The sequence below is a fragment of the Glycine max genome, chromosome 18 (assembly GCF_000004515.6).
Source record: "Glycine max cultivar Williams 82 chromosome 18, Glycine_max_v4.0, whole genome shotgun sequence".
Taxonomy (NCBI): domain Eukaryota; kingdom Viridiplantae; phylum Streptophyta; class Magnoliopsida; order Fabales; family Fabaceae; genus Glycine; species Glycine max.
Window position 1 is genome coordinate 23,084,042 of NC_038254.2, and position 17,376 is coordinate 23,101,417.

General features: G+C 30.3%; 1 protein-coding gene across 1 annotated transcript; it reads right to left on the reverse strand.

Moving 5' to 3' along the window:
* Positions 1-916: 916 nt before the first annotated feature.
* On the reverse strand, positions 917-16,264 carry LOC100783627 (protein DETOXIFICATION 29). The gene is made up of 7 exons (XM_003551177.5): positions 15,523-16,264; positions 14,351-14,892; positions 12,632-12,718; positions 5,249-5,305; positions 4,323-4,680; positions 1,355-1,441; positions 917-1,167 (listed from the first exon to the last, which is right to left on the reverse strand). Exons 1-7 carry the CDS (start codon positions 15,829-15,831, stop codon positions 1,078-1,080), a joined length of 1,530 nt encoding a protein of 509 aa, XP_003551225.1. The 5' UTR covers positions 15,832-16,264; the 3' UTR covers positions 917-1,077.
* Positions 16,265-17,376: the final 1,112 nt, after the last annotated feature.

The following is a 17,376-nucleotide window of genomic DNA, read 5'->3' on the forward strand; positions in this document are numbered from 1 at the left end:
CAAATAACTCTATTAAGTAGAGATGACAATGCGGATAGGTTTGACTATTTCCATCATGCTTTTATTAAAGGTAGGATGGGTTTGAAGGTAGGTTTAGAATAGATAGCTATGAAAAAGTAACTCAATCCCACTTTTGGGTAAAAAAAAACACACACACACATACCTTTTAATATAAATCAAAAGTACATCCAAAGTTGTAACTATTAAAGCTTTATTTTATATATTTTAATCTTATTTTTTATAAATTTCTTTATTCATAAAAATTGAACTCAAGTATTAAGAGTTTGTAATAATTTACGCATATTGTTCAATTAATTGAACTAAAATTCATAGGATTGGATGTCAACACGTATAAGGCATCTATGTTTCTTTGTTAACCACACATAAAAAACAATAAAGACCCATTGTTTACTTCTAATTCATCTATTTGTTTTATTCCTTTATCATTTTTTTGCACGAATGTTCTTTTCGTTTGGAAGTTTTTCTTAATTAACCTCATTATCATGAAACTCAAACGGGTGACTTTGATTTAGAAATTAGCTTCTCCACCAAAATTTTTATGTTGACCAAAAGTAAAATGCTATTATTTTTCACTTTCATTAATCAAATTCCGGTCTGTTTTGGGTAATTTTATAACAGCAAACGCAAGCCCATACTTGAAAAGCACACCAACGCAACATTGGTAAATGGGCCAAGGTCTACCAAAAGACCGGATTATTTTCCTGCACCTCCTTTTTCGGCTTATTGCAACTCCAAAAAGACTCCAACTAACAAAAATGCCCCATTCATCAGAGACCCCTGTTCCACCAATTTATTAAATGAAGAAAGAATTAGATGTCGCTTATATTCTTAAGATATTAAATTTATCCACTTTTTTCTTCAATACTAATATTATACTAAAACACTAGAAGAATTATTAAGAAAAACATAACATTACTCATTTATTTTTTAAGGAAAAAAATGAATGCAGGATCGTCCACCTGATCCATGGGAAAGAGAAACAGCAAACAACTAAGTCATGGCTTGAAAAAAAATCAATAAAAGAAGGTACACCCTGCTTCTAGAATTTTCAAATTTTCATGTTTCTTGATCATTCTTCGCTATAGCATGCGTTTTTGAATCTTCATGCCCACCCCACTGCTTTATTCTATCTTCCGCAAGGGATGCCTGTCATTTTACCCATATAATTAGCATGTAATGAACATATATTTAGTAGACTTATAGTATATACATATAACCTTAAACATATTTACTAGACTTATAGTGTATATATACAACCTTAAAATATTTCCTAGCATGTAATGAACTTATAGTATATACATGCAACCTTAATAACATTGCAAAAAAAAAATACCTCTTTATTCCAATCTGTTCTATAGACCATGAAGAATAAAACACAAGTTTGTAAGATAGTTCCTAACAACATTCCAGACCAAATCCCCTGAAAATCATCATAAAATAGGGATGTAAGTGAATCAAATTAAATATGTGAACCTGCTCAATCCAACCCAATCCAACTAGATTTTTAAGGATTGGATTGAGTCATTGGATTAAATTGATTTTAGTTTAATGAGTCTCATTAGATTTGGATTGAGTGATGGATTTTGAGTTTTGGATCCAACCAAACCAACCCAATCCGCATACCATTAAAAATTAAAAACTTTAAATTAAGCACATCTTATTCTCAAGGTAATACATTATTTTGAAATTTATATTTTTTTATTTATTTCAAGGTAATACATTTTTTATGAATGGTACTGTGAGTGTATATTTATGGTTTTTTTTATCTGTTTACCATATGAATAGTAAAATATTTTATGAATATTGATTTTAAAATATCTTTACTATTTTGTCAAAAAAATCCTTACTATTACTTTTGAATTTGAGAATTTTTTAAATTTTTTTTCAAGACTTGAAGAGGTAACAATTTTTAATGATCCAACTCGATAACCAATTCAATCCAATCCAATTAAAGTTGGATTGAATTAAAAAAAAAAGATAAACTCAATCTAATCCAATTGAGTTTAAGACTCTTGTTATTTACACCTGCATTGTCCTAAGTATACTCTTGTATCCTCTTTTACCTCTCAATTACCCATTATACCCTCTTTCTTAAAGAAATATACTTCTTTTACTTTCTGGAAATGTATTTTGGAAATGTTTTTTCGGAATTACATATATCTATTCTGGATATATACTTCCAAAATAGATATATTTTTCTAATAAAATATCACTTAAGAATTAAGATGGTTGATGAGAAATAAAAAAAATGATAAATGTTTATCTTATACTTGTGTTTGTTAGTCTTATTTTCATCCTATCATTAGTGTTCTTTAAATCCTATCTAAAATTTTATTTTCACCTTATCTTTATTATTCGTTAAACCCAAATTTTAACTTCACCATATATTCATCATATAATATTGCATTTTCATCATTATTATATAATATTTTGTGTTTTTCTTCACGTGACATTATGTTTCAAGGTATGTTAATCACTAACTTCAAATATTATATATCTTAATTACAAAGCAAAGCATTTGACGATGATTTCTTTCCTTTAAGTGTGTTCATTCAATTTCTAATCTAAGTCTATGTCAACGATTCAATGTCACATGCAATTAGTGATGAATGAGCGTACCTTGAAATGCATTATCACATGAAGGAAAACGTAAAATATTATATAATAATGATGAAAACATAGTATTATATAATAAATATATGGTGAAGATAGTTTAAAATTAGGGTTTAAAGAATAATAAAGATAAGACGAAAATAAGATTTTAAATAGGATTTAAAAAACATTAATGATAGAATAAAAATAAGACTAGCAAACATAAACATAATATAAGATAAACATATATCATTTTTTCATTTCTTGTCAACCATCTTAATTCTTAGGTGATATTTTATTAAAAAATATATATCTGGAAATATATTTTTAAAACTATGAATAATAGTTTTGGAGATGTATTTTTGGAATAGATATATCTAATTCCAGAAATACATTTCCGGAAGTAAAATAGGTGTATTTCTTTTTTTAAAAAGAAAGTATAATAAATAATTGAGAGATAAAAAGAAAATATGGGAATGTAATTAGAAAAACAGAAAAATAAATAGCAAGAGCCTAAGTTTAATTATATAGATTGAAATAAAAATATACAAAACTCAATTCAATCCCCATTATAAGGCTAAATCCCCTTTATTTATTCTCTTGTTTGACTTTAATGCAAATATTTTAAAAGGGTAAAACACTCTTTGCTCCCTAAAAGTGTACAATACTAAAATTAGTCCCCGGAGAAAGAAAGAAAAGTAATATAAACAATTTGAAAATACAATTTGTTGATTACTTTACTCTAAAATAAAACAAATGTGTGACTTGAATAATAGTATTAACATATATTTAAGGATTAGAATGATAATAAATAATTAATTTTAGATATTTATTTAATATTTTAAAAAATTATTTTAATTTTCTTTAATTTCAGATACTAATATGATAATAATTTATACTTTTATTATTTGCTAAAATGGTGTTTTACCCCGTTTCAAAAGGTTAAAGCCCAATCATGTGAATTATGCAGCGTGCCAAAGTTACTTGTTAATTTTCTATTGCTAGTTATAGTTTCAAATGTATAGATGCACTTTTTGGGCGTGTCTAAGTTTTGTAGAACTTTATATTTCCTTTGACTTTTCCCAATGCCAAATGATATTTTACTAGAACTAGGAAGGAAGGAAAAAAAATGGTAAATCATGGAAGAGGAATAATTCTATATCCTTTTACCAAAGGAAAGTAAAAAAAAATGCAGTTCTTACTATTAGATTCATTTTCATAATAAGTATAAAACGTATTATATATTTTCGATATATTAAGCATATTTATTTTTATTAAATACTTACATTATAAAATAGTGAAGAAATTTATATGAAAATATAGTAAATGGATATATTAATTAAGTTTTTAGTTACTCAAATTTTACATATTTCAATTTTTAGTCCTTTATTAATTTTTTGTTAATATTTTTAATCACTATATTTTTTTCATTTTTATTATTTAAAATTATTCTCTTTTGCTCACTTTTAATTCCTCGTTTATTTTATATTTAAGATTAATTTTGAATAATAAAAAATAAATGAGGAATTAAAAATAGATAAAATAATTTAGAAGATGTAAAGTGATAAAAAAATTAATGAAAGATTAAAATTTATAAAAAAAATTTAAGAGATTAAAAATTGGAGGCTAAAAAATTTAAGGGATTAAAAATTTAATTAACCTTATTAATTATTTGTGAATGAAAGAAAGATAAAGAGAAAATGACTCACCATGACCCCCTTGTCAAGCTTGTACCCTAAAATAAGACCCAGAGGAATACCGAAAAAGTAGTAACAAGCAATATTCACGTAAGCAACCACAGCCTGCCACCCTGCGCCAACAGCAACACCTGAGAGAACGGGTTGCACGTTGTTGATGACAATGCAAAGGGCCAACATGGGCGTGAGCTCTACCACAATCTTTCTCACTTCTGAATCATTTGAAAACAAGAAAGGGTACTGGTTCCGGAAGATTATCAGCACCATCGAGAGCATGACACCGATCAGAGTTGAAGTAATCACAGCAACAAGAAGTGAAAACTTTGCTGTTCTTGGGTGACATGCTCCTAGTTCATTTGACACCCTCACACTGCAAATGTAATTTTTGGTCACTGACTGATTTAGGTAAATCATTCAAGTTTTAATGGTTATGCACAATAACGTACAACAGTCTATACTATTGTTAACTAATAATAAATCATTGATAATATAATTTTTAAAATAATTATTATAAAAATTAATAAATTTATTATGTAAAACTGTTGGTGATTAGATAAAAGTGATATAGAGTCTATTTTCTTAATACAATGCATATAGCCTATTTTCTCATACTATAAACAGCTAGCCAAAATAATTTGAGAATACAAACTATAAACTAACAATATAAAATAAAATAGTTTTACATTATTATCTAATTACAAATTATTATATATAATAAATTTATTAACTTTTTAATTAATACTTATTTTAAAAGTCATGTAAATAATAATTTTTAATTAATAGTATAAATATCTTTTACACGAACATTGCATAGTGCATAGGCACAGCAGATGAACTCTTAAAACTATATATAATATATGTTAGTTACTTGTGTATATACAAATACAATGTTAGCTAGAAGAATGTTCAGATGAAGGGTGCGTGCTGCAACAACAAACCTTACGGCTGCGTTCATTCCAAAGGATACCATGATGGTCCATCCCAATATGTTCATGCTGCAAATTCAATATAAACCACAAGATGAGGCACAATATTGTTTAATATCAAAACCAAACAAGGTGAAAAAGGAGAGGTTGGTTGCACTACTTGGCAAAAATTCTGACATATTTTTTCCTTGGTGCTATATAGTGTTGGCGTGTAGATTGTTGTACTATATTCATTTATATTAATGATGTATTAATATATATGGGTGCCTGCCCATTACTAATGTTTACATTAGAAATTCTTACATCATCTATTGGTTTGTTCATGTGATACATTATACATGTTTGATTCGATCTTCTTAAGTACTAGTAAGACTTTAAACATAAATTGTGTGTAAAATAAAATTCTAGTTGGAAGAGCTTGCTAGACCCACCATACACTCATTACACAATGAGTGTTTTTGACTCGAAAAAATTATATTTATAAAAGGATACTTATGACTATGATATGACTCTGGATAAGAGAAAACATTAGGATTTTGGATTTAGGAATAAGGAGTTTTTGTTTTTTGTGTTGACATGAAAAGCCATATCATTAAAACAGTCCAAACATAGCATTTGTGCAAAGTTTGAAGGCAGAGTCAAAAATCAAAATGCATAGATTGCATTTAAACAGAGCCCCATCCAACAAGAAGAATCATTATAGCACGAATATGCACATGTTATTTCTAAAGCATTCTTTCATATTAGTTGAAATTGATGTACAAATTCCACTAAAATGGAAATAAGACTTACATATTTAATAAGATTCACATAAATTTTGTTGGAAAATAAAGTTCTCACACGCACTCACACTGTGCACCCACTGTCACTCTATGTTAGAGAATAAGAGAAGATGATTGAGAGAAAATAGAGGGGATTAGACTAAGAATTCTGAAAAAAAAAAAACTTTTGCACTCTCATATTTCTCATTGATGATCACTATTATTTTTATACTCAATGCACATGTAGCTATAACAAACTTCATAGTTGTCAAACTAACTTCAAAATGAATCACTAACTAACTGAATTACAGCATACATCAACATCCCTCCTTAATTTAGATTTGTCAAGGATGTCACTCCTAACTTGTCTCTCAATTTCTTGAACTTGATAAACTTCAATGGCTTAGTTAGTATGTCTGCAACTTGATCTTTAGACCTACAAAACTCCAATTCAAGCTTCTCCTTACTCACGATCACACAAGAAATGAAACTTGGTTTCGATATGTTTACTCCTACCATGTGCCACAAGATGCTTAGCTAAATCAATTGTTGATTTGTTATCAATCAACAACCTCATAGGAATATAATCTCTCATGTTTAGTTCTTCCATTAAAGCTTCCAGCCATAGAGCTTGACAAGCTGCCATAGCAGCAACAATATATTTTGCTTCACATGTTGACAAAGCAACTACACTCTGCTTCTTTGAGCACCAAGAGATTGGTGTTGTTCCAAATTTGAAAACATACCCAGCAGTGCTTTTCGTATCATCCTCAGAATCCTTTTTGCTGCCAGGAAGTGAGGTTTCTTTGGTTTCTCCATAAACCTGCTTATCAACCCAACACAATAGGCAATGTCAGGTCTGGTGTTACATAGGTACCTCAATAAGCCTACAATTTGCTTGTACAAAGTAGGATCAACTTCTTTCTCATCCCCATCTATTTGCAGCTTAATTCCAGTTTCAGTTGGTGTGATCACAGAATTGTACTCTATCATATTGAACCTCTTCAGAATGTCTTCTGCATACTTCTTTTGATGCATGAAAATTCCTTTACTAGTAGAAACAAATTCAATATCCAGGAAGTATGATAGTTCACCAAGATTAGACATCTCAAATTCTTCCATTATTCTTCCTTTGAACACTCTCATATCTTCTTTATTACTGTCAGTCACTAGCAAATCATCTACATAAAGACATATTATCAAAGACTTACCAAAATATGTGTTTCTGACATAAACTCCATGCTCAGTAGTGCACTTGGTGAAATTTTGTTGGACTAAGAAGCTATTAATTCTCATATTGCAGGCTCTAGGAGCCTGCTTGAGGCCATAGAGTGCCTTATTAAACTTGTAAACTTTATCCTCTTGACCTGCCACTACATAAACAAGTGGTTAAGTTATGTAGACTTCTTCAAATGGCCCATTAAAAAATGATGACTTCACATCAAGTTGATATAGAGACCAGTTTCTGTTACTAGCAGCTGCCACAATGAGCCTAACAGTTTCAAGTCTTGCAACTGGAGCGAAAACCTCATTGTAGTCCAAGCCATGTTTCTGCAGAAATCCCCTTGCTACTAATCTTGCCTTATACTTGGATACATCTCCATTAGGCTTTACTTTAGTCTTAAGACCCACTTCACATCAATTGGTATTTTTCCTTGAGGTAAGTGGACTAACTCCCAAGTCTGGTTCTTCTCAATTGGTCTCAATTCTTCTTCCATAGCTGTTCTCCAATCTGAACTTTGTGAGGTTTCATCATAATTCTTTTACTCTCAATGCTGTAGTAGAACAAAGTGCACAAAATGCATGTTTACACTAAAAATTAATTAGGATAAAATTTATACTCTAAAAGATCTTCTTGAAAACATTTACAAATGAGTTAATTTAAGACTCGATTTATATGATAAAATAACTGGAATTGATCCAAATGATTTGACTGTAACTCAAACACATTTCTTTCCCCATTGTCTGCAGCATTTATTTCCAAATTCCAGCCCTTGGTTTCATCTATCAAGACATCTCTGCTAATCACAACCTTCCTCATTCTAGGATCATACAACTTGTAGGCATCGATTGGAAGATATTCAATAAGTATCATTGGTTCAGCCTTGTCATCAAGTTTCTTTCTAATCTGCTTAGGCACATGCTTAAAACACAGTGAACCAAATATTCTGAAATGACTCACACTAGGCTTTTTTGCTGACCATGCTTCTTCAGGTGTGTATCCCTGCAATCTCTTAGTAGGACATCTGTTCAGAATATACACAACAGTAGAAGTTGTCTCTCCTCAGAAGTAATGAGGCATTCCCTTCCCTTTCATCATGTTCCTGGCCATGTTCAGAATGGTTCTATTTCTTCTCTCAGCAACACCATTATGCTGAGGTGTATAGGGAGATGTCACTTCATGAATTATTCCCTCTTCATCACAAAATACTTGAAATTCATGTGAGTTATACTCACCACCTCCATCTATTCTAAGCACTTTGATTACCTTATCTCTCTGTTTTTCACTCAACAACTTAAACTTCTTAAATATGTTAAACACTTCATTTTTTTGCTTAATGAGATAGATCCACATTTTTCTAGAAAATTCATCAATGAATGACACAAAGTAACTGTTACCTCCTAGGGATTTCACTTCAAAAGGACCACACACATCAGAATAGATCACTTCAAGCTTTCTTTTATATCTGATTGGAATTTCTTACTTGAAAGAATTCCTTGGTTGCTTTGACACATAACACTCAACACACAACTGTTTTGGTATCTCAATTTGAGGGAGACCATGAACCATTTTCTTACTTTTCAATTCACTTAAACTCCTGAAATTTAGATGACCAAACCTGTGATGTCACATCCAGCTTTCATCACTTATAGAAGCAACCAAGCATTGAAATTTTGCAATCTGAATTCCAATCTTGAATGTTCTGTTTCTTGAAAAAGGGGCCTTTAAAATCAACCTCCTATTGCTATCAAACATCTTCAGTTGACTGTCCTCCATCTGCATTAAGTAGCCTTTTTCTAGCAACTGTCCCAAACTCAGCAAATTATTCTTCATATTGGAAACATATGGCACATCATTGATAAATGAGTGTTGTCCATCCTTCCTCTGAATCATCACTTTTCCAATGCCTTCTGCAGTTACAAAACTGTTATCTGCAAACTTGATCTTGCTCTTCACCTTATCATCAATGTTTACAAACCACTCTTTATGTCTAGTCATGTGATTGGAACAACCTGTGTCAAGATACCACAAATTAACACTGTCTTCTTCTGAGTTTGTAGTTGCCATTAGTAACACTTTATCAGAGTCAGCATCCTCATCTTGTGCCAATTGAGCCTCATCTGCATTTCTTGGAACCCTTTTATTTCTGCATTCATCTGCAAAATGTCTCCATTTCTGACAGTTATGGCATTGAATCCCTTTCTTGTTGAATTTCTTCTTGCCCACTTTGTGATTCCTTCCACTTTTCTTGTCAATTTCTTCATTCTGGTTATGATTTCCAGAACTGCTGGAGCCCTCACCTAACCCCTTCCACTTATTGTTCTTCCACTTTCCCTTTCCCTTCTTATTCTTGCCACCATCATAGTTGTTCCCTTTGGTTGTTTGGGCTTGCATAGCTTGTCAGCTGATATTTGTGAGTTTCTTTCATTGAGCCTCATCTCTTAAGCTTCAAGTATTCCAATCTTGGTGTCAAGGTTCTTAATACCTTGTCAATGATCCCCAAGTATGATTGCTTGTCACCATAAGCATTCATTTGATTTGTAATTGCCAAGATTCGAGAAAAGAACTCACCAATGCTTTCTTGATCACTCATTTGTAAAAGTTTATACTTCTTTCTCAAGGTCTGCAACTCCACCTTCTTGAGTTTGTTATCCCCTGCATAGGATTTCTCTAGAGTATCCCATGCTTTCTTTGCAGTATCAGCAGATCTAATTTTCTAGAAATTATCTGCATCTACACTACACACTGATGAATAATGAACAATGTCTTTGCATCTCTTTTCATCAAATCACGGCGAGCCACCTTCTGTGCCTCAGTTGGGTTCTTTTCAGGTTCTTGAACTCCTTCTTGCACCAGTTCTGTCACATCTTGAAATCGAAAGATTACCTTCATCTGAGCACACCAATCATCATAGTTCTTACCTATGAGAACAGATATAGATGCTGAAAAATTTCCATTCGAGGAAGTCATCTCAATTTCGATATCCAGGGATCTTGAACCTCAGCTCTGAATACCAGTCTGTTGGAACAATAAAGTTCTCACACACACTCACACTATGCAAACTTCTGCACTTTGATACTTCTCGTTGATAATCATTATTATTTTTATACACATTGCACATGTAACTATAACAAACTTTATAGCTGTCAAACTAACTTCAAAATAAATCACTAACTAACTCCTAATTAACTAACTAAATTATAACATACATAAACAAATTTGACTTAATAAAAGACTATATATATAGGGAGAGTATTATTAATATTTTTAAATATAACAAAGGACATTATTTTAACTGTAAAAAAATGAAAAATTGTAAACACAGACTCATTTCCTAAATTACTTCTCATTTCTACATGACTACATCATTTTCTTAGTACCTGTCTCATCTTTTTTTCATTGTTATCATTATTTACATCTATTATTTATGGAAATATAAGACTAGTTGGATGGTTAAAAAAAATAAAAAGATTACATATTTAATTCTTTCTACTAATAAAATCTAACATTTGTCCATAAAAAAATCTATTATTTCTTTTCTGCATCTTTTATCTTTCTCTATTATTTCCACTCTAATCCACCCAGTAGAGGCGTTTATTATAAGTCGTCGTCGGATTCTATATATATGAGCTTGTTGTACTTTGTTTTAGCTAGTGCTAATATAAGTTAGAATTGATATATGAACGTCAGCACCGTGGTTGATTCAAGTTTACGGTTTTCAGAAGAAAGAAAAATATAGATAGAAATTTATTCAAAACAAAATTATATGAAACCTATAAACACGTGTGACTCGCTTTAGATGAAAATCCATCTTATATACTTGTCTATGAAGAATTATATCCACTAAAATCGGGAAGTCATAGTACCAAGTGCCAACTAATCATGTCTGAACTCTAAAGTGGACTAGTCATACAAACACGGGGGGTGGGGGGTATTAAAGTTAAATGGAACTTTTGTACTATATGTAAATAGTCAGACAAACACAATGGCAAGTGCATGCCGTTAATATAATAATATATAGGTAGATAACAACTTTCCAATATTATATAGACACGAGTAGCACGAGTCCTCGATTAATTGACATTAGAATATGGATGAGGAAGGACACCAAGTGATAAACATTGAGAGAGATTTTTTTTGAAATTTTTTGAATTACACATAAAATAAAAAAGAAACAATTAAAGTTAAAAACAATTAATTTTAATAAAATTAAATTTATATTATCAAATATAATTACTATATATAAATTATTCTTAAATATAAAGTTTATATCAAAACATATCTTATAGCGAAAAAAATCATTAAAAATATTTCCTGATACACAAAGTAATAATGTTTTCCAATTTGTCTATTTGGAAAAGACACAGCAGTAAATCAAAAGGATGCTATCCATTTCTTTTTCAACTTTGTGCCACGAAGTGTACGAGGTTCTGGCAATTAAAAATAATCTCCGAAGTAATTGAACATTTCGTGAGAGAAGTATTGGGTTGGTTTGAGCGCTACAATTTAAATTTGAAATATATATATATATATATATATACATATATATATATATATGTTAAATGTATAACTATTTTTTTAATTTTGTCAAAGTGTTAGGTGGAGTGAAATACTATTTTTTCTTTTAATCTTCTGATTTATTAGGAAGAAATTTTTTTTGACTAATCTAATTTAATCAATAATTATTTTTATTAAAGATTAAATTTAAATATTATCTAAATAATTTAACATTAACTTTAATACATTAATTAGTTGTGTTTAATGAATAATAGAGAGATATATTTGTATTCATATAAATATTGATACGAAGCTAAAACATTGCTTCACCAACTAGTCATTAAAGAGCTTCTGTGCGCTCGATCCAGCTTTCTGCCTTCTGCCTTACTACTCATAAAACTTTAGTTAAATGAATGATTTTTAGTTTGTAATGAAAAATAAATGATTTTCTGAAATCTTTAAAATGTGGCAATAAAGAAGGGAAAAAAGAATGAAAAAAGTAGGAGAAAACTATATAAAGAAACTACAAAATAAATGTAAAAATAGAGGTATAAAAAAAGGATCAAATGAAGAAAGACATTATAAAATGGGTAATGAAACTGGGGGTTTGAATTGCAGTTATGATATGCTTAGATAGTTTGTTGGGTGGAGAAACAATAAAGAGAGGAAGAAAAAACATGAATAATAATATTTTATTTAATTAGAGAGAAAGTAGAAAAAAAATAAATTAACTTCAACATACAAAAATCCATTTTTTGTTTTATTTTTTCAATTTTTCCTTATTAATTTTTTCCTTTTTAGTATTTCTTTATCCAACCAAACCGACCATTGATGTTAACAGGCAGTCGCCAGTCATCATTCACTAAGATCAGTATTCAGTACTACTCAGTATTATATAATATATGAATTACTCACCAGATGGACAAGGCATCGACCGAAACCTCTGCATTCTTTAAATATCCAGCGAAGAGGATGAGGGCCATAAAATACCACACTTCAAGGCTGCACATGATTTTTCAACCAAATAGAAAAATATTTTATTAAATCAATATTTAAGTTATTAAAAATAAAAATCTTTACTAAATTAAACACTTATTAAATATGTATTTATCATATCAGTAATAAATGTTTATGTATAACTTATTTTACAATTAAAAAATAAACTAAACTTATTTTTATATAAATTATAAATTGTTTTCATAAATTCTTCTAAAAGTTCACCATCTCAAAAGATAAGTTTAAAATCAATATTAAAATAACTTAAAAGAAGACACTTATTTGAGAGGAAGGAAGTACTATTTATATTACATCTTTAATTCTATTAATTTTCTTATGCGAATATTATTAATATTTGTTCTTAAAATATTATTTAAGAAAATAAAAATTATAAAAAATTTACATATATTACACTGAAAATATAAAATGAATCATATATTATTAATTTTTCAAGAAACATTTGTTTCAAAGTATTATAAAAAAATTCAAGAAAAGCCGAACATGACAATATCACATATTTATATTTAATTCAAGTTTTGAAAAAATATTTCCAAAAATTGTTTATTGTTTCTTATAAATATAAAATCTGTATATTTAACTTGTTTTTAATTTCCATAATGACACGTGGATATATCTTATATTCTCATTATGATTGAAGTTACATTTTAGCAGGATACCCAGTAGTTCAGATCTACTCGTGATTCAATATGATCCCATTCCATTGTATTGGATTAGATGTTTTAAATGTTTGCATCATAAATAAACTGTATAACATGTTTTATTTTTTGAATCCGACAGAATTCATATCATATAATTAAATTATTACTGTATATAAATTAATTATTAAATATAAAATACATTAATTTTTAGTTCATATATATAGTTTATTAAATAAAATTACTTATGATTTTCTTAAATTATTATTTTTATTTCTGTTTTGATTTTGTTTATATTTTCTTATGTTAACAGAATATCTTATTTATATTTAAAGTAAAAATCTTGTATTAACATTAAAATTGTTAATTCTATTAGTTAAATATTGTTATAATTTGATTTCTTTTGAATACATTTATTCATTATATTCTTACTAAATTTTATAAAAAACAAATTATAGTTCTAAATATTTTATTTTTGTCAAATAAAAAATATCTTTTTAAATATTTAGACCCAATTAAATTAACCCATTTATGTTTTGGTTAGATTGGACTCAATTTTTATAAAAAATTATACAAATCCAATCCAATCAAACTTGTAAAATTTTGATTATACCCGTTCTAACCCAACCTTATAACACGTACTTTTTAGAATAATACCACTTTACAATTTATTATTTAACACTTATTTCTTTATTTTCTGAATTTTTAATTATATATACTTTTTAAGAAAATATTAAATGTAAACTAAACATCTTTGTAAAAAGAATATTTTTAGGCATAATTATTTTTTGAAAATATGATTTCTGGATATATAATATAATATTTTAAAACAAGCCTCCGGCGAGTAAATAAAAAATTATTATAACACTATTTAAAATGATTTTAATTTAATTCATAAAAAGTAATATTAAAATACTATAAGAGAATTTAAAATAATTTAAATAAGAAAAGGAAAGAAAAAGAAAAGAAGAAGATAATTAACCAGAGCATGACAGCAGAGGCAAGAGAGAGACGAACAAAGCCCCAAAGATTGTGAAAGGCTTTGAAGGTAAAGCCAGACCAGGCCTCCCCGCAGGCCCCACCCATTATATAAACGAGCTGCGCAAGGTCGATGAACCACCACGACGCGTTCAGCACCACGGCAGCGCCGACGAGCCCCCACCGGAGCTTCAGCATGAGCAGCCAGCTGAACACGGTGTGCAGCACCAGCGCCGCCGCCGCAATCCACGCCATCACCATGATCCTGCTCTGCGCCTGCAGGAACTTCTGCGCCGGGTAGTTCACCGCGTACGCGAACAGCTGCGGGATCATCCACACCGCGAAATCCCCCGCCGCCGCCGAAATCGCCTCCGTCTGCCCTATCGCCCGCAGCAGCGGCGCCGCGAAGATGTAGAGGAGCGTCAGCAGGATCGCGGTGGCGTTCAGGATCACCCACGAGCGCTGCATGTACACGCCCAGCATGTGCACTTGCCCCGCTCCGTACGCTTGTCCACATAGCGTTTCCAACGCGCTTCCCATTCCAAACTGCGCGCAAAGTCCACAAGTGAGTAATAAGTAGTTTAATTTAATCAGGTGTTAAGGGTCTATTTTAGATATAAGGTATAAATGTTTTTGAGAATTCTTCTATTCATCACTAAAAATTCACTTATTAATTATAATAACTAAAATAGATAATAGATAAGTTTATAAACTAAACCCTAAATAAATAATTAAACTTTAGATATATTATCATAATTCTAAATTTCAGTTGAATCATGGTTGTGGTTTTGTCGCTGACATTTGACATTGGGAGTCAAATTGCAATGGTTCAAATTAAAACACTTTAGGTAGTTTTGAAAATTCAAGAATCAATTATATGGGTATGTAAAGTATAGGATTTTAAATACAGACGCAATTGCAGTTGTCATGAATTACAGTCATAATATATTCGTTTGACCTCTATAATACAATTTTATACTTAGAAATTACTTATTTTATATACATTTTATTTTGTTTTTAATATCTGTCATTCAAAATTAAAGACTAAATGAAAAAGTGTACGCATAAGTACATATAAAAGTTAAAAAAGTGTGTATGTGTAGAATTAAAACTTAGAAATTGTACGTGTGAAGAGACCAAATGAGTATATGTGTATAACCCGGTGAGATTACGTACAGTGATGCCAAGGCAGAAGCCGGCGATGACGGAGTTTTCAATGGAGATGGCGGCGAGGGCGAGGGTGCTGACGTGGCCGGAGAAGACTTGGGTGACGGCGCCGAGGGAGTACTGGCAGACGGAGGTGAAGATGGCGGGGCCGGCGAGGTACCAGAGCTTCTTCGACTCGGCGAAGAACTCTCTGGCGAAGTCGCCGGCGCCGGCGATCGGAGCGATGTCATCGGATTTCGCCGTGAAGACGACGGCGGGGTCCGGTGTGTGGTGTCGCGGCGTGAGAAGTGGGTGAGTATGGTCCTCATGGTCCTCCATCGTGAATTCGTGATATGAATCAGAGATACGAAAAAATTGAAAATTCTAGAACAACTTTATAAAGAAAAAGTTCCGGCCTTCAGAGCAGGTTTTTACTGTTACCCAATGTAATGCCACACTCCGTCATCGGTTCGGAAAAGGAGATAAAAGTAAAAAGGATAGGGAGAAAAATCAATCATAATGTCACGGAAAGTAGATAAAAAAACATAGTGACAAAATAAAATTATTTTAAAGTTTAGGGTTATAACTTTTTTTCCAGAGTTTAGGGTTATAGTTGAAACGCCATAGTTGCTATAAAATATTTTATTCGCAATTGTCCGGTTCTCATGTAAGAAAAAGTATTGTTCATGTCATTTAAAAGATAGTTTTAGCCTTTGGAAAATTCTCATTTGTCTTAATAAAATTTAAACGTTGAGTTTTTGTCTTGTTTCAAAAAAATTTAAGCTTCTAATATTTTTTTTGTGTACTTTTAACTTAATCTTACCCACATGATCATAAAGTGCAATTTAAGAACAAAGATGAAAGTGGAATCATGCGCATGTGCTGTGTTTTGACAACTGATGAATGTCTTGAATCCAAAATAGGTGTCTAAACTTTCACGACACACTCTCCAACTTTTTTACACTAACGAAGTACGATGCTTGGAGTTATAACTAAAACATGCATTACAACTTGTAATAACAAAGTCATAGTCTCGAGATTCTTAAGTGTTAGATTTGAAAAACTAGTTTTTAAATACTTGAACGATATTTGTTTAATTTTTTAAAGATTATTTAGGTGTGAGAAAGTCATTTTCTTGCTTCTAACATTTTTCTAGCTAGTAAGCAAGAAGTATTTTGAGTAATTCATATAAAAAAAACGTTTAAATTATGCAAGATAGGCCTAAAAATTCAAGACTCAAAAGAGTTTTTAACACTGTTATTAAGTCAAATCCCATCATCTATCGAACTAAAACTTAGAAGCCACGGGAGCACTATAACGAATAACGATTTATTTGACTTTTTGTCTCTCAAACTTAAAACAAGATGTTGGGCCAGTTTGTTTAAGTTTTATTTAAAAAAAATATTTTTCTATAAATAAGTAGCTTTTATTTTTATTTTTATAATATGTTTGTCTAAACTGTTTTTATTTAAAATAAATGTTTTTATATTTTTTGAGAATTAAATTGATGTGTTTCTTAAAAAATGTTATTTTTTGAAAAATACTTTTTTAAATTAATTTTTAACATTTAAATAAACTGACGTTATTAATACTAGATTCTATAAGTAATACATGTTTTTGTATTAAAATTCAACTCCTAACTTAAGCTATAATATAATTTGTTAGATGAAGAACTTTATCAGAAGCCCCAAAAATTTATCACGTAATTTTTGTATCTACTAAGGTTTTTTTTCCTAGACCACATGCATTACAAATGCGAAGCTCAACCCCTGAGCTAAGCGGGCCAACATAACCAAAATATGCGTATGCATAGGAATTTAATGCATGTATTTTTCACTGGAATGAATTTCGTTCTAAGCTGAATAGGACAATTAGAGGCGATAG

What these genes read in the sequence shown, in the direction of transcription:
- LOC100783627 (XM_003551177.5), bottom strand. Translation starts at nt 15,831, where the DNA reads ATGGAGGACCATGAGGACCATACTCACCCACTTCTCACGCCGCGACAC. An exon ending in GCCTCTGCTGTCATGCTCTG is followed by an intron (nt 12,719 to 14,350) that starts GTTAATTATCTT and finishes AATCATGTGCAG; the next exon opens with CCTTGAAGTGTGGTATTTTA. An exon ending in GTCGATGCCTTGTCCATCTG is followed by an intron (nt 5,306 to 12,631) that starts GTGAGTAATTCA and finishes TTGAATTTGCAG; the next exon opens with CATGAACATATTGGGATGGA.